The sequence below is a fragment of the Bufo bufo genome, chromosome 3, assembly GCF_905171765.1.
Source record: "Bufo bufo chromosome 3, aBufBuf1.1, whole genome shotgun sequence".
Taxonomy (NCBI): Eukaryota; Metazoa; Chordata; class Amphibia; order Anura; family Bufonidae; genus Bufo; species Bufo bufo.
In genome coordinates, this window is record NC_053391.1 from 87,647,483 (window position 1) to 87,672,732 (window position 25,250).

The window sequence follows — 25,250 nt, forward strand, 5'->3', positions numbered from 1 at the left end:
CAAAAACTAGAGATATAAAAATAACAAACACTCAGCGTAAGTGGCAGCAAAAAATAAACGCCATCACAAAATGCTGTATATATATTCCATGTACACCAGCCAACAGACTGTGGATGGGACCTGAGACATCCGAGCGCACACCAAGTCTTCTTGTCCCCGTGTTGTTTGGTAACTTTGGTCACAAGGCTGGGTTTCAACATTCAGGATTTTTTAAGCTGTTTTTGAAGCCAAAGCCAGTAACAAATCGTAAACGAAGGACACAAATAGAAAAAAATGAGTCTTCACCTCTTTTCGATTCCACTCCTGGAATTGGCTTCAAACACTGTTTTGGCAGAGAACAGCCTGCCGGAGTTCACCAGGCTGGCTAGGCCGGATCCAGTGAAATCCGGTAGACTGTACTCTGCCAGAACAGCCTGCTGGATCTTATAAATGCAAGTGTGAAACTCTGGGATCAATATAAAACACCTATAGTAAGAAGTGAAAATTACTATGAATCTATGAATAAACGATCATAAGACCTGCCAATGTTCTTAAAGGGCATGTGTCACCTATAATTTTATCTGCTAATTAAAACTGGATAGTGACACATATTCTTTCAGAAGTATTCTTCATGGCAGCCACACAGACCATAGGAATCTGTAGACAGGAGATGACCCACTGACGTCTATGGGACAATTTTCTAGAAACGCTGTGACCTGTGCTGAGGTCATTGTACAATGAAGCATAGTAGATGAGCTGTGATCATTGCATATTGTCAATAGTGTGGATCCTGCATTATACTATACAAATGTGTTATCCTTCATTGTAATCCTGCCTTTGATGACAATAAGATGACTGCTGAGAAGAGATCTCTACAGATCAGGAAGTCTTGACATATTAGGCTTAGAGTCCATTGCAAAAACTGCAGGATTTTAGGAATTTCTTTAAAATATAGATGGTGGCAAAGATTAAAAAATAAACTATTTTTTAATTTTTAGTGATTTAATTCTAGCATAAAAAAAACTTTATTTAAACAATACATAATTTTCTGATGACATGTTCCCTTTTAGTAATGACTATAAAGCCACATTGTTTTCCGTCTTGCATAACGGGACCCACACGGATCCGTTATGCTTTCCTATAGACTTCTATTAGGACTGAAAGCAAACTGAATGCCTAGTGTGAACCCACACTTATCGATGGTGCCACAATCCACACAAGTCTTAAGGGGGATATCCAGGTTGTTTAACCACCTCAGCCCCCAGTGCTTAAACACCCTGAAAGACCAGGCCACTTTTTACACTTCTGACCTACACTACTTTCACCGTTTATTGCTCGGTCATGCAACTTACCACCCAAATGAATTTTACCTCCTTTTCTTCTCACTAATAGAGCTTTTATTTGGTGGTATTTCATTGCTGCTGACATTTTTACTTTTTTTGTTATTAATCGAAATTTAACGATTTTTTTGCAAAAAAATGACATTTTTCACTTTCAGTTGTAAAATTTTGCAAAAAAAACGACATCCTTAAATAAATTTTGCTCTAAATTTATTGTTCTACATGTCTTTGATTAAAAAAAAATGTTTGGGTAAAAAAAAAATGGTTTGGGTAAAAGTTATAGCGTTTACAAACTATGGTACAAAAATGTGAATTTCCGCTTTTTGAAGCAGCTCTGACTTTCTGAGCACCTGTCATGTTTCCTGAGGTTCTACAATGCCCAGACAGTACAAACACCCCACAAATGACCCCATTTCGGAAAATACACACCCTAAGGTATTCGCTGATGGGCATAGTGAGTTCATAGAACTTTTTATTTTTTGTCACAAGTTAGCGGAAAATGATGATTTTTTTCTTTTTTTCTTACAAAGTCTCATATTCCACTAACTTGTGACAAAAAATAAAAACTTCCATGAACTCACTATGCCCATCAGCGAATACCCTGGGGTCTCTTCTTTCCAAAATGGGGTCACTTGCGGGGTAGTTATACTGCCCTGGCATTCTAGGGGCCCAAATGTGTGGTAAGGAGTTTGAAATCAAATTCTGTAAAAAATGACGAGTGAAATCCGAAAGGTGCTCTTTGGAATGTGGGCCCCTTTGCCCACCTAGGCTGCAAAAAAGTGTCACACATCTGGTATCTCCGTATTCAGTAGAAGTTGGGGAATGTGTTTTGGGGTGTCTTTTTACATATACCCATGCTGGGTGAGATAAATATCTTGGTCAAATGCCAACTTTGTATAAAAAAAATGGGAAAAGTTGTCTTTTGCCAAGATATTTCTCCTTACCACACATTTGGGCCCCTAGAATGCCAGGGCAGTATAACTACCCCACAAGTGACCCCATTTTGGAAAGAAGAGACCCCAGGGTATTCGCTGATGGGCATAGTGAGTTCATGGAAGTTTTTATTTTTTGTCACAAGTTAGTGGAATATGAGACTTTGTATGAAAAAAAAAAAAAAAAAAAAATCATCATTTTCCACTAACTTGTGACAAAAAATAAAAAATTCTAGGAACTCGCCATGCCCCTCACGGAATACCTTGGGGTGTCTTCTTTCCAAAATGGGGTCACTTGTGGGGTAGTTATACTGCCCTGGCATTTTCCAGGGGCCCTAATGTGTGGTAAGTAGGTAAATGACCAGTGAAATCCGAAAGGTGCTCTTTGGAATGTGGGCCCCTTTGCCCACCTAGGCTGCAAAAAAGTGTCACACATGTGGTATCGCCGTATTCAGGAGACGTTGGGGAATGTGTTTTGGGGTGTCTTTTTACATATACCCATGCTGGGTGAGAGACAACTTTTTCCATTTTTTTATACAAAGTTGGCATTTGACCAAGATATTTATCTCACCCAGCATGGGTATATGTAAAATGACACCCCAAAACACATTGCCCAACTTCTCCTGAGTACGGCGATACCAGATGTGTGACACTTTTTTGCAGCCTAGATGCGCAAAGGGGCCCAAATTCCTTTTAGGAGGGCATTTTTAGACATTTGGATACCAGACTTCTTCTCACGCTTTGGGGCCCCTAGAATGCCAGGGCAGTATAAATACCCCACATGTGACCCCATTTTGGAAAGAAGACACCCCAAGGTATTCAATGAGGGGCATGGCGAGTTCATAGAATTTTTTTTTTTTTGGCACAAGTTAGCGGAAATTGATATTTTTTATTTTTTTCTCACAAAGTCTCCCGTTCCGCTAACTTGGGACAAAAATTTCAATCTTTCATGGACTCAATATGCCCCTCACGGAATACCTTGGGGTGTCTTCTTTCCGAAATGGGGTCACATGTGGGGTATTTATACTGCCCTGGCATTCTAGGGGCCCTAAAGCGTGAGAGGAAGTCTGGAATATAAATGTCTAAAAAATTTTACGCATTTGGATTCCGTGAGGGGTATGGTGAGTTCATGTGAGATTTTATTTTTTGTCACAAGTTAGTGGAATATGTGACTTTGTAAGAAAAAAAAAAAAATTCCGCTAACTTGGGCCAAAAAAAAGACTGAATGCAGCCTTACAGAGGGGGGGGGGGATCAATGACAGGGGGGTGATCAATGACAGGGGGGGTGATCAATGACAGGGGGGTGATCAGGGAGTCTATATGGGGTGATCACCCAACTGTCATTGATCACCCCCCTGTAAGGCTGCATTCAGACGTCCGTATGATTTTTACGGATCCGATCAGTCTATCAGTGGATCCGTAAAAATCATGCGGACATCTGAATGGAGCTTTACAGGGGGGTGATCAATGACAGAGGGGTAATCAATGACAGGGGGGTGATCAGGGAGTCTATATGGGGTGATCACCACAGTCATTGATCACTCCCCTGTAAGGCTGCATTCAGACGTCCGTATGATTTTTACGGATCCGATCAGTCTATCAGTGGATCCGTAAAAATCATGCGGACATCTGAATGGAGCTTTACAGGGGGGTAATCAATGACAGGGGGGTGATCAGGGAGTCTATATGGGGTGATCACCACAGTCATTGATCACTCCCCTGTAAGGCTGCATTCAGACGTCCGTATGATTTTTACGGATCCGATCAGTCTATCAGTGGATCCGTAAAAATCATGCGGACATCTGAATGGAGCTTTACAGGGGGGTGATCAATGACAGGGGGGTAATCAATGACAGGGGGGTGATCAGGGAGTCTATATGGGGTGATCAGGGGTGATCAAGGGCTAATAAGGGGTTAATAAGTGACGGGGGGGGGGTGTAGTGTAGTGGTGCTTGGTGCAACATATTACTGAGCTGCCTGTGTCCTCTGGTGGTCGATCCAAACAAAGGGGACCACCAGAGGACCAGGTAGCAGGTATATTAGACGCTGTTATCAAAACAGCGTCTAATATACCTGTTAGGGGTTAAAAAAATCACATCTCCAGCCTGCCAGCGAACGATCGCCGCTGGCAGGCTGGAGATCCACTCGCTTACCTTCCGATCCTGTGAACGCGCGCGCCTGTGTGCGCGCGTTCACAGGAAATCTCGCGTCTCGCGAGAGGACGCACCGGCGCGTCCACCCAGAACAACAGGACCGCCGCAAAGACGCAATCCTGCGTACGGCGGTCCTGAGGAGGTTAAATTAATGGCCTATCATTAGGATTGTTATCTTAGAGTATTGGACTCAAAGGGTCCAATACTCTAAGATAATACTCACTTTACGGACACCTATATGACTGTTATACATCAAATTTGTTTTCCGAGATTGACTATAATTAGGATTGTCCATTAACATTAGATTGGAATGAGCAGGGCTGGGAACTTAAAGTGGCCCTGGAAAAATATATATAAATAAATAAAAGTAGCCCCATTTTGTAGGCAGGTCCAAATTAACAGAAGGCGGGGAAACACAAGTAGGCAGGGTCAACAATACTATAGCGCAAAATAGCATTCCAGCAAAACCAAATAACACAGTGTAGCACAATATACTGCCCCAAAAGCTGCCCCTCTGTGGTGGCCATCAATAACTACCATCTTCTGTCCTCATCCAGTTGTCTATGGAGCAGGGGGGCTCGCGCACCACAGCAGTTGAATTCAGGAGGGCCGGTGCAGTCGCTGGCCAGGTACATGAATACCTGATTCTCACAGCGTTAATTACAGCTGAGAGCTCATTATGTAACCAATGAGCAGCAGAGAGGAGGACTTGGGTGGCCCACCAGGAAATTTCCCTGTAGAGTCTATGGCAAATCTGCCCCTGCGAGTCCGACTCCTGGCACCCCACCAATTAGCTGTTTGTCGCACACAGGTGAACGCTGCCCCCTCTTCATTTATTGGTTACATTGGTCCATAATGCACACCGCCATCATTTTCATAGTGAACAAATACAACTTTGTCCCATTGACTTGAATCCAATATTGGTAGCCTATCCTATGGCTAAAAACTTAGATAATCCCTTAAAACAGTGTCAGACCGGGATTGCTGGGGCCCACTAGAAGAATTATTCTCAAGGCCCAACCCCTATATCATCAATAAAGTTTAAGGGGCTTTGAATCACAGAAATAGACCCTAGTGGCAAGTGATTGGCTCAAATGGTTTTTTTTCTCCTGGATCTTTGGGGCCCATTACGGTATCAGAGGCTGGGTCCATCAGAGGATCCCCTGGTACTCTGGTGGACCACTACGACCCAGGACTATTACTAACTCATCTCTCTTGTATTATTCAGCTGGATAAAGTTGTGGGCAAGCACAAGGAAACTCACAAGAGAATGCTGGAGCAACTTCTAATGGTGGAGAAATCCCAAAGAGAAACCTTGTATGACTTAGAGGAAGAAAAAAGAAAACATACCGATTACATGGAAAAAAGTGACGAATTTACCAATCTACTGGAGCAAGAGCGAGAAAGGTAATGATGGCAAGAATTTTGTTTTACCAAATTTAAAAGAAAATCCATTCTTGATCAATATGTTTAAATAAATGAAGCATAATAGTAGTAAAAATGAAATGCTGTAGAAATCTAGATCCAGTACATTGCACCTCCACAGGGGACCCGAGACCACCCGCCAACCCAGCCCCTAATGAGATGCAGCAGTGAAGACTGGTATTTCTGCTATTTCCATCTGTGTAAATGTGTCAAGCGTCACTTCCTGATGGTGCGGAGACCTCTATGACGAGCGCTGTCCGCCTCGAGCAGGAGGGTCTCCCAGCAACAAGGGAAACAAATGAAAACCTAACAAAGCAGCAGATGAATTTACATATAAGGAAAGAGAGTGCGCTAATTCTACTGCTGTAAAATAACATGGAGTATGAAGGACATAGGTCTAAAACACAAAAACACTCTGTCAATGTACGAAGCCTGAATTGTATTAGTAGAAGCCATATAGAGGAAAGATTTATGCTTTTTATTATTATTAACGCCTTCCTGATGCAGCCATTTTCGTTTTTTTGGGGTTTTTTCTACTCCCTGCCTTTGAAGAGCCAGAACTTTTCCTGCTCACACAGCCATATCAGGACTTGTTTTTCACAAGTTGTACTTTCGAATGGTGCCACTTAATACTTCATGCAAAATAAAATTAGTTTTATGGGTTTCATTTTCACAGCGCTCCCTATGCAGTAAAAACAACGTTAACTTCATTTTGCTGGTCAGTACCATCATAGTAATACCAAATTTACATAGTTTTTCTTGTGTTTTTTATACTTAAACAAATGAATCTTTGAAAGAAAAAAAAAAAGTTTTTTCTGTGCATCGCCACATTTTTTTTTAAACTTTTATATGTACACCACAGGTCCGGATGATATACCAATTGGCTCAATAGTCAACATGATGTTGATCATACACTAGAATTTGTAAAATAACCAGTGATAGTAATGGTGCGCTGATGATACTTTTGCCTCCAAGCTGTATACTAGGTGGGGAGTTGACTGATCATGATCATGCACGCGCTCCAAAAGTGCAAAGAGGTAAAGATTTGAATTCCTTCTAGTTGCGGGCTGGCCTGGGAATATGCGGTGCTTGGTTTTCTCTCGCAGTCTGCTGAGCCCTCGATAAATTCACGAGTATGTGTAATAGGAATATCTGAACGTCGACAGCTCATGGCGATGAACAAAGGTTGATCTACTTGCGTTGTAGAATGGATTTTAAATATAGAACTATTTTTAAACAGCCATCCTTATGCTTCAAACGCGTTTCGGAGCAATCTTGCGCCTTCCTCAGTGGTAAAAATGTAATCTATAACTGTTCACATGGCCTGTTACAGCTACCATACAGTGTACGGAGCTGTGCCCGGTTCTGGTGCTTTGCTTGCTTTGCTGATTGGCAGGAGTACAGGGATCTCAGATCCTTGACGATTGGATAGGTCATCAATATAAAGGTTTTGGAAAACCCCTTTAAGCCAATGGGATCCATCAGGATTTGTTGAGATCGGTTTCAAAATTGATCCGTCAATGTTAAAAGGGATTTCTGGGACTAGAATAATAATGCTCTATGCTCAGGATAGGTCATCGATATCGGAGCAGTCAAGGTCTGACTCTCATCATTCCCCGCTAATCAGCTCTTTGAAGAGGCTCCTCCTCCAAGGCCAGGAATGTCACGTTCATTGATCACATGGCCTAGGTGCAGCTCAGTCCCATTCAAGAGAAGGTGTCTAGGCTGCAATACCAAGCACAACCACTATATGATGAACGGCGGTATGCGGTGAGGAGGCCACAGTGCTCACCGGAGAGCTGTGGCCTCTTCAAACAGCTGATCAGTGGTGGTGCAGGGTGTGGAACCCCACCAATCAGATAGTGATGACCTATCCTGAGGATAGGCCATCAATATCATACTCCCAGGAAATCCATTTTACCCTGTCGTGGCTCTTTAAGAACAGAAGCTGATGTGAACAAACACTGAGATGAAGACACCTGGTAAAAATGGCCATACCATTGACCAAGGTTACTTATGTCACTTCTCCGTCTTCACAGTGAGAGCTGAAGGCAAATCCACAGAATTATAAACTAATGCAGAATCTAAACTGCCAAAAATTACACATCCACATTGGCAACCAAAGTCTGTGTTGTGGCCGACTTTTCACTTCAATCAGAAAATGAAATTTTTAATTAAAGGGAACTTGTCAGGAGATTAATGCTGCTCTAACCGCAGGCATCATAATACACTGGCAGGCTCCCACATTACAAAGAAACTTTTAGTATGGGGAGAAACCTGTCAATCAAGCTGAGCCAGGCAGAGAGGAGCCACCCAGGGCGCTCTTCACCGGCTAAGCTCCCTAAAATGGTCCTTTTTTTACCGTAATAAAAAAGTAACACTATTTCTGCAGGCCATAGGATACATCATGTGTATCGTAGAAGAAGCCCATGGAGCAAGCTTCTTCTGCTACTTCTAGTTAAAAACCAGTAGCGATCAGCAGTTTTTAGTAATTTGATGTTCCCAAGAAACTTTCTTAAAGGGAGTCTGTCACCAAAATTGGACGTTCTACACTGCTTACATTGTGCATGATTCCAATGGTACCTTTGTTCTTTTGTTGTGACTTTCACCAGCTGAAAAAACGCTGTTTAATCCATGGGCAAATGAGGGCTCGCAAGTGCCCAGGGGCGGGGTTCGTGGTGTAGGTGCCCGGGCCGCTTTGCCTTTTTTTCACATTACTCCTCCCCAGCCTTTTGCTTGTCCCGCCATGTAAGTCTATTGCGTCATCCCCATTACCGGCTGAGATCCTGCGCATGCGCAGTTCACTGCCGGCCCAGGCATGAGCACTGTGATGCCCATTGTGGGCAGTGGCATCGAAACATCTAGTGCGCATGCGCCGGCTAATGGCACAAAACCAGCGACCAGTGCGCATGCCCGGGCCGGTGGTAAACTGCCCATGTGCGGAATCTCTCTCATGTCCAACTGGGTGTTATTAGTTGGGGGGGGGGGGGGGGGGGGGTCCCCCTGCACAATCTGATACTATCCAATCAGTGCTGTCAATGTCAGACTATGCAGGTACACCACTCCCCCCTGGTAACACCCAGTTGGACCTTTACTGCAGACTGCTGCCAATTCAATTATAAAATTCTAGAATGAATAATAGTAGGAATAGTACAACATAGAGTCTTAAGAACAGATGCTCTAGCATTGTTATTACAGGGGGGATGCAAGTAGTTACTAAAACAGACACGGCAGGAGAGGTGGCAGGTCTTCTTTCAGGTACACCTACTGTACACCTACTGTAAATACCACTACGTCCCGCCGCTGTCTGCTTATATTACTGAACGTCTTCACTATTTGGAACGTTTTGTGCTCCCCCCGTAGACAAGACCTCGCCCATTTTCCCTCCATTACTGCTGATGGTTTCTCCGTGGTTTGCGATGAACACTGCATCCTATGTTAACAACACTAAGAACCTGGACAAGAAAATAAAACTCTAATTTGGCTCATGATGACCCCTTAATGCAATATTAAAGCTCAGGAGAAATAAAACTTCTGCCAAATTCTTTTCCAATTCTGTGAAAAAGAATGCAAATCAGCACAAAACGCAGAAATGGCCAGTGACCCATAGCTCAACCTGCATGACTGCACAAACATAATTAGTGTAAGTAGCCTAATTTCCCTTCCTGGGCCAGGAATGTGTAATACCAAGTGGTTCTCAGACAGGTAGTCTCGAGGCCAAGGTTCTTCTAGGAAATTACAAAGGGCAGTACTGCTGAGCAATCAGCTATCACATTCATCAACAAATGTGAAACCGCTTAGAACAATTATTTACACGACTCAGCCTGGAAGAATGGGTCTGTACTGAAAAATTCGACGTTTTTAAAATTTAAAAAAGGTACGGCCACAGGGGTCAGATCTTCTGCTGCCGATTTTGCTGCGGTTCAGCGATTTTGCTGCAAACTTGAGGCAGAATCCCCCTATTGCAAAGGGTGAAATCTGTAATGGATATCCGGAGTACAAATTGACCTGCTGTGGACTTAAGTTCTGTACTGAGGGTCAATTTGTTTGCAGAAATTTTTCCAGCATGTGGGTTTTCTAAAATGTCAGCCACTTTGCTGGTGGTGTGAAGGCCCCTTTACACTGCTCAATTGAGAAGACGATTGGCAAGAAGAAAGTGTTCCTTTCAGGACACCACATTTACAAGCAGCGATCTCCTCCACTGTATAGGGGGAGCGATCACTAATGCCATTGCTCGTCCCCATACATAATCATTGTTTGCCGGCAGCAGTGTATGTTTAGATGGTGCGATCTGCTCCCGGCAAAGGATAGTTTTGGTGCCTGCACCAACGATCTTCAGTATTCTCTGATCGGGTAACTGGGGTACATTTACACTGGCAGACTATTGCTAAGGAGTGCTCGTACAAATGCTCATTAGCGCTAATCATCGGGCAATGTAAACGGGTCTTAAATACCTGGCAGATTTGTATACATCTCTTGTGGACATACCCTAGAGGGGTTGTCCAACCATGGCACATGAAACTTACAAGTAATCTTTAAAGAGGTTCTTCAGGATTTAACAATTGATGACCTATCCCTAATATCGGATAAGTGGGAGCACAACACCCCTCACCCCATTGATCAGCTGTTTGGGAAAAGCACCAGAACTACACAGTAGTTGTGTAGTGGATAGAAATGGATACTGTAGCGCTGCTCCCATTTACTTTAGTAGGAGCAGTGCTGCAATAACTAGTTCCGTCCACTATACAATACACAGCGTTGTGTCGTTTTGTCCGCCAGAGCTACTTGCGTCGAACAGCCAATAAGTGGAGGTTTAGGGTGTTGGTCCCTGCCAACCTGATATTGATGGTAGGGAAACTTCATCTATTGTTAAATCCTGGAGAACCCTTTTCATTCTGAAAACTTCACAGATGGCTCCATTTTAAACCCCATCACGTGGTCTCAAAGGTGGAGCTTTTGCTGTAGGCAGGGAGCTCCCTCCCTCTTTCCTGTGTGTTGGCCTGTGACCAGTGATGTCATGAAGGGGCTGGCTATCTTGGTCAGTTCACTAGCTAAACTTGCCCCTTTTCTGACCTGGCTGAGACAGAAAAAGGGCCTGGCTTATCTAATAACCTGAACCAGACAGCCAGTCACCAGAACCGGTCTCAGAAAGCTCGACTCCCGGGACCACATGACGAGGTCTCAAAAAAACATCCAGGTGTAAAGTTTTGTGAATTAAAGTAAATTAGTAAGCTTCATTACCGGTAATTTACATTTGCAAACTAATGAAAGACGTTGTCTTCTAAAGAACCATTTAACTTCAACATCTAATATTCCCTATATACCATTCAATCAAAAATATTTCCATATTGGTCCATTGGATGGGAATTCTCAGATCTGTAAGGATGGATTCACATACGGTATAATTTTAGGCCACAGACTAAAATTTAGTCTGAGCATATTGGGGAACCGGTAGATGGTTAAAGGGTTTCTGTCACCTGAGAAATGGGTATTAAGCTGGCTGACACTAGCCATGTGCTAATGTCAGCTGAACATAGCTATATTAGAGCCATCTCACTGCCTGAAGCCTTTATTAAGAAAAACAAACTTTTATAATATGCTAATTACCCTCTAGGAGCAGGGGGGGGGTTGCACCTGCTTCTAGAGGCTCCGTTTGCCCACCTCTTTTCACGGCCTTCTTCTCTTGATTGACAGGGCCAGGCAGCGCTGGGTTCCTCACCAGCATCTCAGGATCCATAAACTGGGGCTTTATTCTAGAAATTCCACACAGAAAAAGTGGCTGCAAAAAATCAAAACTCCTCCTACACGTTTCGGACAACTTTCTTGTCCTTACTCATAGCAGTATGTTTGGTACACTGTTTCACGTCTTAACACCCTGGCAGATACTCCTCTCTGTACTCCCAGGAGTAGTCAATTGCATATGCAACTCACCTAAATAAGTCTCTCCTAGGTTCTTCCCCTGCCCTTTAATGTGAAACATACATGTGAGAGGACTTACAAACAGCACGTTACTCTTGTTACTAGCATCATGAACCAAATCCATTATTCAAATATCAGGCATGAACATTATTCTTAGGCCTCATGCACACGACCGTTCCGTTTTTTTGCGGTTCGCAAATTACAGATCCGCAAAACACGGAAACCGCCCGTGTGCCTTCCGCAATTTGCGGAACGGAACAGGCGGCCCATTGTAGAAATTCCTATTCTTGTCCGCAATATTTTTTTTTGAGGAGCCACGGAACGGAGCAACGGATGCGAACAGCACACAGCGTGCTTTCCGCATCTTTTGCGGCCCCATTGAAGTGAATGAACGGTCGTGTGCATGAGGCCTTATTGTTAGTAGTAAAAACTGAAACAGATCAGATACCAAGTGTGAATGTGGTTTGTGTTTTTTTCCCCAAAGCATTATTGCTTAAAGGAAACCTGTCAGCGGCAAAAACCACCCCAAACTGCCAGCAGTACCTTCAAGTAGCCGGCAGTGAGTTTCTAATGATTATTTTCTTCCTGCAGTCAGATGCGGTAAAAGCAGGAAAAAAAAAAAAAAACTATCTTTAATCCTCCGTCCGCGCTATTTTCGAGTCACTCTTGAAGCCAAGCAGCGGCCTCCTTGCTTCAAGTCACGGTAACCGCGCCCCCTTCCCTGCCCCTTCTCCTGTGACTAACAGCCGGCTGTCGGGCATAAGCGCTGTCAGTCACTGTGTGCTGTCCGCATTTTTTGCAGACCCATTGAAATGAATGGGTCCGAATCCTATCGGCAAAAAAAACGGAACTGACACGGAAACTAACAACGTTCGTGTGCATGTAGCCTTAGAAACACACTGCCGGCTACTTGAAGGTACTGCTGGCAGTTTGGGGTGGTTTTTGCTGCTGACAGGTTCCCTTTAAATCAAGGGGGTCATTTATTAACCTGAAATACGCCTATATTAGGCGCATTTTAGATGCAGACTGCGGCGCAATGGTTAGCTGCACTGCAAGCTACGACTTTTACCCGCTCACGCCAGGTCTAAAAAAGTGGTTGTGGCTCGAGCGGAGGAGGGGATGGGCCAGCAGGCCCATCTCATTCATCATTTTCTACGCCTTCAAGGAAGCTGGCTTAAATTTAGAAGCGGCGCTGGATGCGCCGAAGTTATGTAGATGCTGGCACCTCTTCATAACTTCGGCGGAACCACCTCCAGTGCAGGGGTTTTATTAAGACCGGCGTAGTAAAAACACAGTGAGCCAGGACATGAAATCCAAGTTTATGTATATATATATTTACAATGGGCATATGGCCAATACAGCAACCTTGTGCTTCTTCTTTATAAGGGAATGTTATAACATTAAAGTAAAATCCCACTACTCTAAAACACTAGACTGATCTCAGCCTGTATGATAGCTGCTACTCTACAGCAAGAACTACTGAAGCTATACAGAGCTTGTAAAACATTATCTATGCATGAGTGGATGTGCGTTCTCACACCCAAATTTTCCCATCTGGAACATATTGTTAAATAGAAGGAAATGGAGCAGATATGGCAGGTCTCCAAATCTCCTCAACTAGTTCTTGGTTTCAGAGCATTTGACTTAGGCCTCATGCACATGACCGTTTTTTTTTGCGGTCCGCAAAAACGGGTTCCGTAGTTCCGTGATCCGTGTTTATTTTTTCTTCCTTGGGTCTTCCTTGATTTTTGGAGGATACACGGACATGAAGGAAAAAGTCGTTTTGGTGTCCGCCCGTCCTGACTTACAATGCAAGTCAATAGGGACGGATCCGTTTGACGTTGACACAATATGGTGCAATTGCAAACGGATCCGTCCCCCATTGACTTTCAATGTAAAGTCAGGAGTCCCTATTATACCATCGGATCGGAGTTTTCTCCAATCCGATGGTATATTTTAACTTTAAGCGTCCCCATCACCATGGGAACGCCTCTATGTTAAAATATACCATCGTATTTGAGTTATATCGTGAAAACTCAGATCCGACAGTATATTCTAACACAGAGGCGTTCCCATAGTGATGGGGACGCTTCAAGTTAGAATATACTAAGAACTGTGTACATGACTGACCCCTGCTGCCTGGCAGCACCCGATCTCTTACAGGGGGCTGTGATCCACACAATTAACCCCTCAGGTGCCGCACCTGAGGGGTTAATTGTGCGTATCATAGCCCCCTGTAAGAGATCAGGTGCTGCCAGGCAGGAGGGGGCAGACCCCCCTCCCTCCCCAGTTTTAAATTCATTGGTGGCCAGTGCGGCCCCCCCTCCCTCCCCTGTATTACATTCATTGGTGGCCAGTGCGGCCCCCCTCCCTCCCTCCCCTGTATTACATTCATTGGTGGCCCGTGCGGCCCCCCCTCCCTCCCTCCCTCCCCTGTATTACATTCATTGGTGGCCAGTGCGGCCCTCCCTCCCTCCCCTGTATTACATTCATTGGTGGCCAGTGAGCCCCCCCTCCCCCCCCCTCCTAATTAAAATCCCCCCCCCCCCCATCATTGGTGGCAGCGGAGAGTTCCGATCGGAGTCCCAGTTTAATCGCTGGGACTCCGATCGTTAACCATGGCAACCAGGACGCTACTGCAGTCCTGGCTACCATGGTTACCTAGCAATTTTAGAAGCATTATACTTACCTTCGCTGTCTGTGACCGGCCGGGCGCTCCTCCTACTGGTAAGTGAAAGGTCTGTGCTATAAGCAATGCGCCGCACAGACCTGTCACTTACCAGTAGGAGGAGCGCCCGGCCGGCCACAGACAGCGAAGGTAAGTATAATGCTTCTAAAATTGCTAAGTAACCATGGCAGCCAGGACTGCAGTAGCGTCCTGGTTGCCATGGTTAACGATCGGAGTCCCAGCGATTAAACTGGGACTCAGATCGGAACTCTCTGCTGCCACCAATGATGGGGGGGGGGATTTAATTAGGGGGGGGGGGAGAGGGGGGCCGCACTGGCCACCAATGAATGTAATACAGGGGAGGGAGGGGGGCCGCACTGGCCACCAATGAATGTAATACAGGGGAGGGAGGGGGGCCGCACTGGCCACCAATGAATGTAATACAGGGGAGGGAGGGGGGCCGCACTGGCCACCAATGAATGTAATACAGGGGAGGGGGGGCCGCACTGGCCACCAATGAATGTAATACAGGGGAGGGAGGGCCGCACTGGCCACCAATGAATTTAAAAACTGGGGAGGGAGGGGGGTCTGCCCCCTCCTGCCTGGCAGCACCTGATCTCTTACAGGGGGCTATGATACGCACAATTAACCCCTCAGGTGCGGCACCTGAGGGGTTAATTGTGCGGATCACAGCCCCCTGTAAGAGATCGGGTGCTGCCAGGCAGCAGGGGGCAGTCATGTACACAGTTCTTAGTATATTCTAACTTGAAGTATCCCCATCACTATGGGAACGCCTCGCCTTCGTGAAAACTCAGATCTAAAAAAGCTTTTATGCAGACGGATCTGCGGATCCGTCTGTGTGAAAGTAGCCTACGGACACGGATCATGGACGCGGATAAAAAATCTTGTGTGCATCCGTGTTTTTTCACGGACCCATTGACTTGAATGGGTCCGTGAACCGTTGTCCGTCAAAAAAATAGGACAGATGAAAAACGGTGCATTTTCCGAGTTTTCAACGGACCCATTGAAAGTCAATGGGTCCGCAGAAAATCACAGAAAACGGAACAACGGACACGGATGCACACAACGGTCGTGTGAATGAGGCCTTAGGCTACATTCACACTAGCGTTTTTGCTGGATTCGGCAGGGTTCAACAAAACCGCTTCCGTTACTGATAATACAACCGCCTGCATCCGTTATGAACGGATACGATTGTATGATCTTTAACATTGCCAAGATAGATCCGTCATGAACTCCATTGAAAGTCAATAGGGGACGGATCCGTTTTCTAGTGTGTCAGATTTTGTCAGAGAAAACTGACACTTGCATTGGGGGGTCATGCCGGATCAGTCTTGCTCCGCATCCCAGGACGGAAAGCAAACTACAACATGTTGCGGTTTGCTCTCCGGTCTGGGAACACAACTAAACGGAACGGAATGCATTTTGGAGCATTCCGTTCAGTTTTCTCCCCATTGACAATGAATGGGGAAAAACGGAAGCGTTTTTTTTCCGGTATTGAGCGCCTATGACGGAACTCAATACTGGAAAACGTAAACGCTAGTGTGAAAGTAGCCTAATAAGGTCCTAAGAATGGACTACGTGAATAGTCTTTATATATCTACGAAGGCTCATTAACAATCAGTGGCCTGTATAAATGTGCGGCTGATTACCCGATAAATGAACAAACGGGCGATTGTATCTTTCTTGTGGCAAATGTAAACAGGGATGTCCTGCTGACAAACAAGGAAACTATGGGGACGAACAATCACAGTAATGATCATTCATCCCATACATCACAGATCATTGCTGCATGTAAATGCAGCTAAAGCTACTTTCACACTAGCGTTTTCAATTCCGCTATTGAGATCCGTCATACTGCAAGCGTTTTTCTGACCGCGATGTGGTGCAGAGCAAGATGGATCCGTCCTGACACACAATGTAAGTCAATGGGGACGGATCAATTTTCTCTGACACAATAGAGAACGGATCCGTCCCCAATTGACTTTCAATGGTGTTCTTGACGGATCTGTCATGGGTATACAAGACATAATACAACCAGATCTGTTCATGACGGATGCATGCGACTGTTTTTACATATCCATGACGGATCTGCAAAAAAACGCTAGTGTGAAAGTAGTCTAACCAGTGGACTATAACCCCTAGTTCTCACTGCAGATAAGCCTTCACCAGAGGTGGCCGGCAGTTTTCTCCTTCTCCCCAATTAGAACAAGCAAACAGTTTTCCAAGCTGAACATGCATGTGTTTGAGGGGTTAAAGAGTATGACCAACTTAACATACCCAGTCCTTCAATCCCCCAATGGCAGTGGTCGGAAAACTGTTGAGCTGCCCTAATACAAGACAGGGAGACACAGAATCCTGGCAAGACCAGCAGGTTCAAACCCGAATGAATGAAAGCTCTGGTTCAATTAACCCATTCCCGACCGCCTTACCTATATATATTTTGGCTGCCAGGACTTTAAACAGCAGACACCAGAAGCTAATATCCGTGACTGGTGGTAATGCTAATCGCAGACATTTAACCCTTCAAATGCCGTGGTCAAATCTGATCACAACATCTGTGATGATAAAAACTGGGAGCGCGCGCTCCCGGCCATGCTTCTGCTCCCCCTGGCAAGGATCGGGGGAGCCGGAGTGTGTGCGCAGCAGCCGATGCCCTCCAGGAGGCTGCTGCACATTAGTTCCTATGGAGAGCCTGTCCACCTGTCTCATAGACTCCAATGATAATGCATTGGAGTCTATGAGAGAAGCAATCTCTCGCTTGTTAAAGGAACTATAAAAAAAAAAGACGTAAAAACAAAAAAGAAACAAAAAAAGTTTTAAAAAATATAATTATATATATATATATATATATATATATATATATATATATATATATGTCGCAGGGAAATGATGAAAATGGAGATTTGATCAAATCCCTAAGGGAGATGATCAATTCACGGAAGATGATGTTCCCTAAAGAAAGTAAGTGATTTGATCATCAAATCCCTTAAAGGGTTTCTGTCACCCCGCAAAACTCATATTTTTTTTTTTGGATAGTTAGATTCCTCATAGTGCGATATAGGAGAATATAATGCTCTTACTTACTTTCATGCGGCCGATTCTTTATAAAACGAACTTTTATAATATGTAAATGAGGGCTCTACCAGCAAGTAGGGCGTCTACTTGCTGGTAGCTGCTGCAGAAATCCGCCCCCTCGCCGTGTTGATTGACAGGGCCAGCCGTGATCTCCTCCTCCGGCCGGCCCTGTCAGTAATTCAAAAATCGCGCGCCTCGCGTCATTTGGCGCAGGCGCTCTGAGATGAGGAGGCTCGTATCCTCAGCACTCCCTCAGTGCGCCTGCGGCGATGACGTCCTCTCTTTCGGTGATGTCATCGGCGCAGGCGCACTGAGGGAGTGCTGAGGATACGAGCCTCCTCATCTCAGAGCGCCTGCGCCGAATGACGCGAGGCGCGCAATTTTTGAATTACTGACAGGGCCGGCCGGAGGAGGAGATCACGGCTGGCCCTGTCAATCAACACGGCGAGGGGGCGGATTTCTGCAGCAGCTACCAGCAAGTAGACGCCCTACTTGCTGGTAGAGCCCTCATTTACATATTATAAAAGTTCGTTTTATAAAGAATCGGCCGCATGAAAGTAAGTAAGAGCATTATATTCTGCTATATCGCACTATGAGGAATCTAACTACCAAAAAAAAAAAAAATGAGTTTTGCGGGGTGACAGAAACCCTTTAACTGTTTTAGTGAAAAGTTTAATATTTTTGATAATATAATAATAATAATAATATGAAATAATATTGTTTAGATATTAAAAGTATTTATTTAGTAAACCATGCATTAATAAATGTAGAGTAGGTAATACAACAATAGTCATTGAAACACAAATTATTAAAGAAAGTAAGTGATTTGATCATCAAATCCCTTAACCTCTTTAGGACACAGGGCGTACAGGTACGCCCTTGATGTTCTGGTACTTAAGGACACAGGGCGTACCTGTACGCCCTGTGTATTTCCAATCACCGCCGCGCGACTGGCGGTGATCGGAAGCCGGTGCCTGCTCAAATCATTGAGCAGGCACCTCGGCTAAATGCGCGGGGGGGTCCTGTGACCTCCCCATGTTGGCGATCGCCGCAAACCGCAGGTCAATTCAGACCTGCGGTTTGAGGCTTTTTATGGTGCGGGTAGCGGCGGTGCCATCGGGTCCCCATGGGGCTGTAGGGGGAACCCGATGGCATGGAACGCAGCGCGATTGGATCCCCCTGGATCTCACAGGCCGGAAGCTGTATGAGTAATACACACAGTGTTACTCATACAGCCAATGCATTCAAATACAGAAGTATTGAAATGCATTGTAAAGGATTAGACCCCCAAAAGTTGAAGTCCCAAAGTGGGAAAAAAAATAAAGTGAAAAAAAAGTTGGAAAAATAAAGTTTCCCCCCCCCCCCCAAAAAATTGGAAGTTTCAAGTAAAAATAAACAAAAACGTCATTTTCCCCAAATAAAGTTAAAAAAATTGGTAAAAAATAGGAGAAAAAAAAAAGACATATTAGGTATCGCCGCGTGCGTATCGACCGGCTCTATAAACATATCACATGACCTAACAACTCAGATGAACACCGTAAAAAAAAACAAAAAAAAAAAAAACACTGGGCTAAATAAACCATTTTTTTGTCACCTTACATCACAAAAAGTACAACAGCAAGCGATCAAAAAGGCATACACCCACCAAATCGTACCAATCTAACCGTCACCTCATCCCGCAAAAAATGAGCCCCTACCTGAGACAATCGCCCAAAAAAAAAAACAACTATGGCTCAGAATATGGAGACACTAAAATATCATTTTTTTTTGTTTTAAAAAAAAAGCTGTTATTGTGTAAAACTTACATAAATAAAAAAAGTATACATATTAGGTATCGCCGCGTCCGTATCGACCGGCTTTATAAAAATATCACATGACCTAACCCCTCAGATGAACACCGTAAAAAAATAAAAATAAAAACTGTGCTAAATAAACCATTTTTTGTCACATTAAATCACAAAAAGTATAATAGCAAGCGATCAAAAAGTCATATGCACCCCAAAATAGTGTCAATCAAACCGTCATATCATCCTGCAAAAAATGAGACCCTACCTAAGATAATCGCTCAAAAACTGAAAAAACTATGGCTCTCAGAATATGGAGACACTAAAACATGATTTTTTTTTTTTGTTTAAAAAATGATATTATTGTGTAAAACTTACATAAATAAAAAAATGTATACATATTAGGTATCGCCGCATCCGTGACAACCTGCTCTATACAAATACCACATGATCTAACCTGTCAGATGAATGTTGTAAATAAATTTTAAAAAAAAGAACAGTGCCAAAACAGCTATTTCTTGTTACCTTGCCTCACAAAAAGTGTAATATAGAACAACGAAAAATCATATGTACCCTAAACTAGTACCAACAAAACTTCCACCCTATCCCGTAGTTTCTAAAATTGTGTCACTTTTTTGAAGTTTCTACTCTAGGGGTGCATCAGGGGGGCTTCAAATGGGACATGGTGTCAAAAAACCAGTCCAGCTAAATCTGCCTTCCAAAAACTGTATGGCATTCCTTTACTTCTGCGCCCTGCCGTGTGCCCGTACAGCAGTTTACGACCACATATGGGGTGTTTCTGTAAACTACAGAATCAGGGCCATAAATATTGAGTTTTGTTTGGCTGTTAACCCTTGCTTTGTAACTGGAAAAAAAATATTAAAATGGAAATCTGCCAAAAAGTGAAATTTTGAAATTGTATCTCTATTTTCCATTAATTCTTGTGGGACACCTAAAGGGTTAACGACGTTTGTAAAATCAGTTTTGAATACCTTGAGGGGTGTAGTTTCTAGAATGGGGTGTGGTTTCTATTATGTAAGCCTCACAAAGGGACTTCAGACCTGAACTGGTCCTTAAAAAGTTGGTTTTTGAAAATTGAGAAATTTCAAGATTTACTTCTAAACTTCTAAGCCTTGTAACGTCCCCCAAAAATAAAATGTAATTCCCAAAATGATCCTAACATGAAGTAGACATATGGGGAATGTAAAGTAATAACTATTGTAGGTATTACTATGTATTATAGAAGTAGAGAAATTAAAACTTGGAAATTTTTAAAAATTTCTGGCAAATTTGGTATTTTTTTATAAATAAAAATGATTATTTTATTTTTTTTACTCCATTTTACCAGTGTCATGAAGTACAATTTGTGACGAAAAAACAATCTCAGAATGGCCTGGATAAGTCAAAGCGTTTTAAAGTTATCACCACTTAAAGTGACACTGGTCAGATTTGCAAAAAATGGCCTGGTCCTTAGGGTGAAATAAGGCTGTGTCGTTAAGGAGTTAAATGTTTTAGTGAAAAGTTTAATATTTTTGATAATATAATAATAATAATAATATGAAATAATATTGTAAGAAATAGGTACTTAAGCTGATATTTTTTAAAACAAAAAGGATAATTTTAGTGAAATTTTAAACATTTTTAGTGAATGTAATTAATAAATAATAATGTTCATTCATTTTTATTAAAACACGTTGTTGATTTGTGGCATCTCAAGTTACAAAGTACGTAACTTTTCTTTTTTACAGGCACATCTTTTTGTTTTACATTGCATTTTGGATTGTTCACAAGAACACTTCTTAAATCCTTGACCTCCAAATAAGGATAATTTTCCTGCAATCTCACGCAGACTTAGGTTAGTTCGGGGAACTGTTTCGGTAAATGTTGTAGTAGCTATTTGAAGAGCGTCTCTAGGTAGCCAATCTTTTATAATTCCAACTGAGGCACCAATTTGGTATAAATTATTTTTTATATCTAATACGATCCCCACAATGTTATTTCTATCTAATGGGCCTCTATCTACCTTAGGTTCATAAACCAAAACTGTGGAATCCACTAACACGTCTTTAAATTTCTTCAAAGAAACTTCTTTCATTTTTTTCAGCTGATCTTTTCAGGTGTTTTGCAGCATTCAAATCTCCATTTTCAACATTTCCCTTTAGGGATTTGATCAAACCTCCATTTTCATCATTTCCCTGCGACATATATAAGAGACTAGCAAAAGGACCCAGCCTTGCACGGGTATATTTAATCTATTTCATTTAATGTTTGTGTGTCGTTAAAAGATATCAACAGTATCCACTATAACAGTGAACTCCAGAGTACCCCGCCCCTTTAACAGTGACCTCCACAGCAGCCTGCCCCCTTAACAGTGACCCCCCACAGCGGCCGCCCCTTTATAAGTGACCTCCACAGTACCCAGTCTCGTTAACAGTGATTTCCACAATAACCCGCCCTCTCTACAGAGCTCTGTTCCCTTAAAATGTGACCTCCACAACACCCCGCCCCCTTAACATTGACATCTACAGCACTCATCTCCTTAACACTAACCTCCATAGCGGACCGTCCCCTTAACTGTGACCTCCACAGTTCCCTGTCCCCTTAACAGTGACCTTGACAGCATCCCGCCCCTTTATTAGTGACCTCCACAGTACCCCATCTCCTTAACAGCGATTTCCACAACACCCCGTCCCCTTAACAGTGGCCTCTACAGCAATCTTCCCCTTAACACTGACCTCCATAGCGGACCGTCCCCTTAACTGTGGCCTCCACAGCAGACTGGACAGACACAGGGATGCTCTGTTGAAAAGCTTACTCTCAGACAGCAGCACTGTGCTGTCTGAGCATCAGCTGCAGGGATAAAGTCACCCTCCCTCCCACCTCTGCAGCTGACAGAAGTTTATTTTTACCTTCATTTTTTCAATCCCCGTCGGTTGAGGAGTGGGAGGGGGCTTGGCTTAGTGGGACATGGGGGCAGGGTTTTTAAGTCCGTCTTTTGGGGGTGGCCTGAATGGCCACCCTACCTGCCCCTGAACTGTGACCTCCACAGAACTCCGCTCCCTTAACAGTGTCATCCACAGCGCCCTGCCCCTTTAAAGCTGACCTACAGCAGTGAAGAGAAATGGCTGGGTTGTTATGGAAACCTGTTGAAAAACTGTGTGTATGTGGAGTCTAATGGCCTGCGAGCTTCTATTGGCTGATAAGCGTCAGGTGGCCAGGCTTCTATTGGCTAATGCATTTTTTGGGAATATCTCACGCAGGAATGTCCTTTTGAACAGCTCACTCTCAGACAGCAGCCCTGTACTGTCTGAGGATGAGCTGCAGGGAGAAAGTCACCCTCCCTCCCACCTCTGCAGCTGATAAAAGTTGATTTTTACCTTCATTTTTTCAATCCCTGTCGGCTGTGGAGTGGGCATGGCCTAACCAGATCTGGGCGTGGCTTAGCGGGACCTGGGGGCGAGGTTTAAGTCCGTCTTTTGAGGGTGGCCTGAATGGCCACCCTACCTGCCCCCTGAACTGTGACCTCCACAGCACTCCCCTCCCTTAACAGTGTCATCCACAGCGCCCTGCCCCTTTAAAGCTGACCTGCAGCAGTGAAGAAATATCGCTGGGTTGTTATGGAAACCTGGTGTGTGTGTGTATGTGGAGACTAAGGGCCTGCGAGCTTCTATTGGCGAACAAGGGACATGTGACCGTGTGTAGGGCAGTTGGGATATAAAGAGAAAGACTTGCAGGCTTCTATTGGCTAATGTAGGTCATGTGATATGCCATATTTGCATTTTTGGGGAATATCTCAAGAACAGTATGTGCTAGAGAGCTGAGACCCGGTCTAAAACCTTCCCAGACACCTGATGTACCGGTGTGCCAAATTTCGGGATTGTAAATGCGATGGTGCAGATTCATTTAGCAGACATACACACACTAAGCTTTAGATATTGGATATGGATATATATATATTATATATATATTCAAATCCCCCCTTTTCCCAAAATAAAAATAAAAATACATAAACAATTAAAAAAATAAACATCATGGATATCGCCACGTGCGAAAACATCTGTACTATTAAAATATAATAAAAATAAAAACCCATAAAACTGTGTTTTACTTTATAATTCCAGCCATTTAGATTATTTTCCCACTTTCCACTACATTGTATGCAACCGTAAATTGTGCCATTAGAAAATACAACTTGTCCCACAATAAAACAAGCCCTCATATAGCTATGTGAATGGAAAAAAATATATAAAAGTTATAGCTTTGGGAAGGCTGGGGGAAAAAACGAAAAAAAAAATATATATTAAATTTCGGTCAATAAAGGATTAAAAATGTATAGCTTTGTTGTATATATTACAAATACATGAGAATTAAAACCATAATGTATAGCAGCTACAAAAACAAGGAAACGTATTCCCTAACTACAGAAAACACCCTGATACCACAACCACATAAATACAAAAAATAAGATGATACCAGTTATAACACATCACATCAAATAGAAAAATGTTGAATACCAGTCAGGATGTAACAGGCTGCAATGTTTGCATGAACTAGAGGAATTAGAGTCCAAAAATATCAAGGAATAACCAAATATAATTATTGACCGGTAATGTAATACACAGTTCAATGACAATTGCATAGGTGAAACCTATGATGTTTTATATGTAAAGAAACCAACAGTAGTCCTTGCCAACAAAAATATGTAATAATCACTGCTAAAAGGGCTTCTGTCACCCCACTAAACTGTTTTTTGTTTTTTTTTGTTACTTATAATCCCTATACTGCGATTTATCCATACATAATGTAATTAATCATTTTGGTTCAGCAGATTATGTTAAAAACGTACTTTTAAAATATGCAAATTAGCTTGCTACCAGCAAGTAGGGCGGCTCCATCCTCAATGCGCCTGCGGCAATGACGTCACATCTACACCCGGCGCAGGCGCATTGAGAAGGGGGACGCTCGCTCGGCCGCTCCATCCTCAATGCGCCTGCGTCGATGACGTCACATCTACACCCGGGCGCAGGCGCATTGAGAAGGGGGACACTCGCTCGGCCGCTCCTTCCTCAATGCGCCTGCGCCGGGTGTAGATGTGACGTCATCGGTGCAGGCGCATTGAGGATGGAGCGGCCGAGCGAGCGTCAGCCTCTCAGTGCGCCTGCGCCGACTGAAGACAGGTACGGCGCAGGCGCCAGATTTTGAATGCAAACAGGGCCAGCAGAGAAAGATCCCGTCCGCTGGCCCTGTCAATCAACATGCGGAGGGGGCGTCATTAGGATAGGAGGATGCGGCTGCTACCAGCAAGTAGCCGCCCTACTTGCTGGTAACAAGGTAATTTGCATATTTTAAAAGTACGTTTTTAACAGAATCTGCTGAACCAAAATGATTAATTGCAGTATGTATGCATAAATCGCAGTATAGGGATTATAAGTAACCAAAAAAAAAAAAAAACTGTTTAGTAGGGTGACAGAAGCCCTTTAAGGCCAGTTCACACAGAGTTTTTGGTGCTGATTTTGAAGCATTTCTGCCTCAAAACAGCCTCCCATTCATTTCAATGGGAAGCAGCACTTGCTTTGTTTGCACGTGTAAAAAAGGAGCATGGAAAAGAGAAGCAGCGTGCCCTATCTTGGGGCAGAATCATGTAATACATGCGGTTTTGTTACTTTTTTTGTGTGTTTATTTCCGCTTATGCTCCTATCCTGCCTACCAGGGCTGGGACAAGGCCATTTGGTGCCCAGGGCGAAGATGGCAAACTGCCCCCCCCCCCCCCCTTGTTTTTAAGAAAGAATCAATGTTGTTTCAAAACAAGAATATACTTAAAGCAATAGAACAAAGGACTGTGGGACTTTGAAAGTCACAGACACTATAAAGTTCCCCCCCATCATCATGTGCCAGTATAAAGTCCCCCCCATCATCATGTGCCAGTTTTGTAATAAGCCCCCCAAATGTGCCAG

General features: G+C 43.6%; 2 protein-coding genes across 6 annotated transcripts in view; one reads left to right on the forward strand and one right to left on the reverse strand.

Annotated features, from left to right (window-relative positions):
- Window positions 1-25,250, reverse strand: part of CMSS1 (cms1 ribosomal small subunit homolog) — a 338,805-nt gene that overhangs the window by 178,875 nt on the left and 134,680 nt on the right. The gene's annotated exons all lie outside the window — the stretch shown is intronic.
- LOC120994610 (filamin A-interacting protein 1-like) overlaps window positions 1-25,250 on the forward strand; it is a 195,612-nt gene that overhangs the window by 140,655 nt on the left and 29,707 nt on the right. For 2 of the 4 annotated variants that reach the window (XM_040423295.1, XM_040423296.1), the window contains exon 4: window positions 5,633-5,811. In XM_040423295.1, the coding sequence (XP_040279229.1) occupies window positions 5,633-5,811 (179 nt within the window). Of the gene's footprint in view, window positions 1-5,632; window positions 5,812-5,950; window positions 6,309-21,044; window positions 21,152-25,250 lie in introns of those variants that run through there. The other 2 variants (XR_005777443.1, XM_040423297.1) reach the window with 2 other exon arrangements.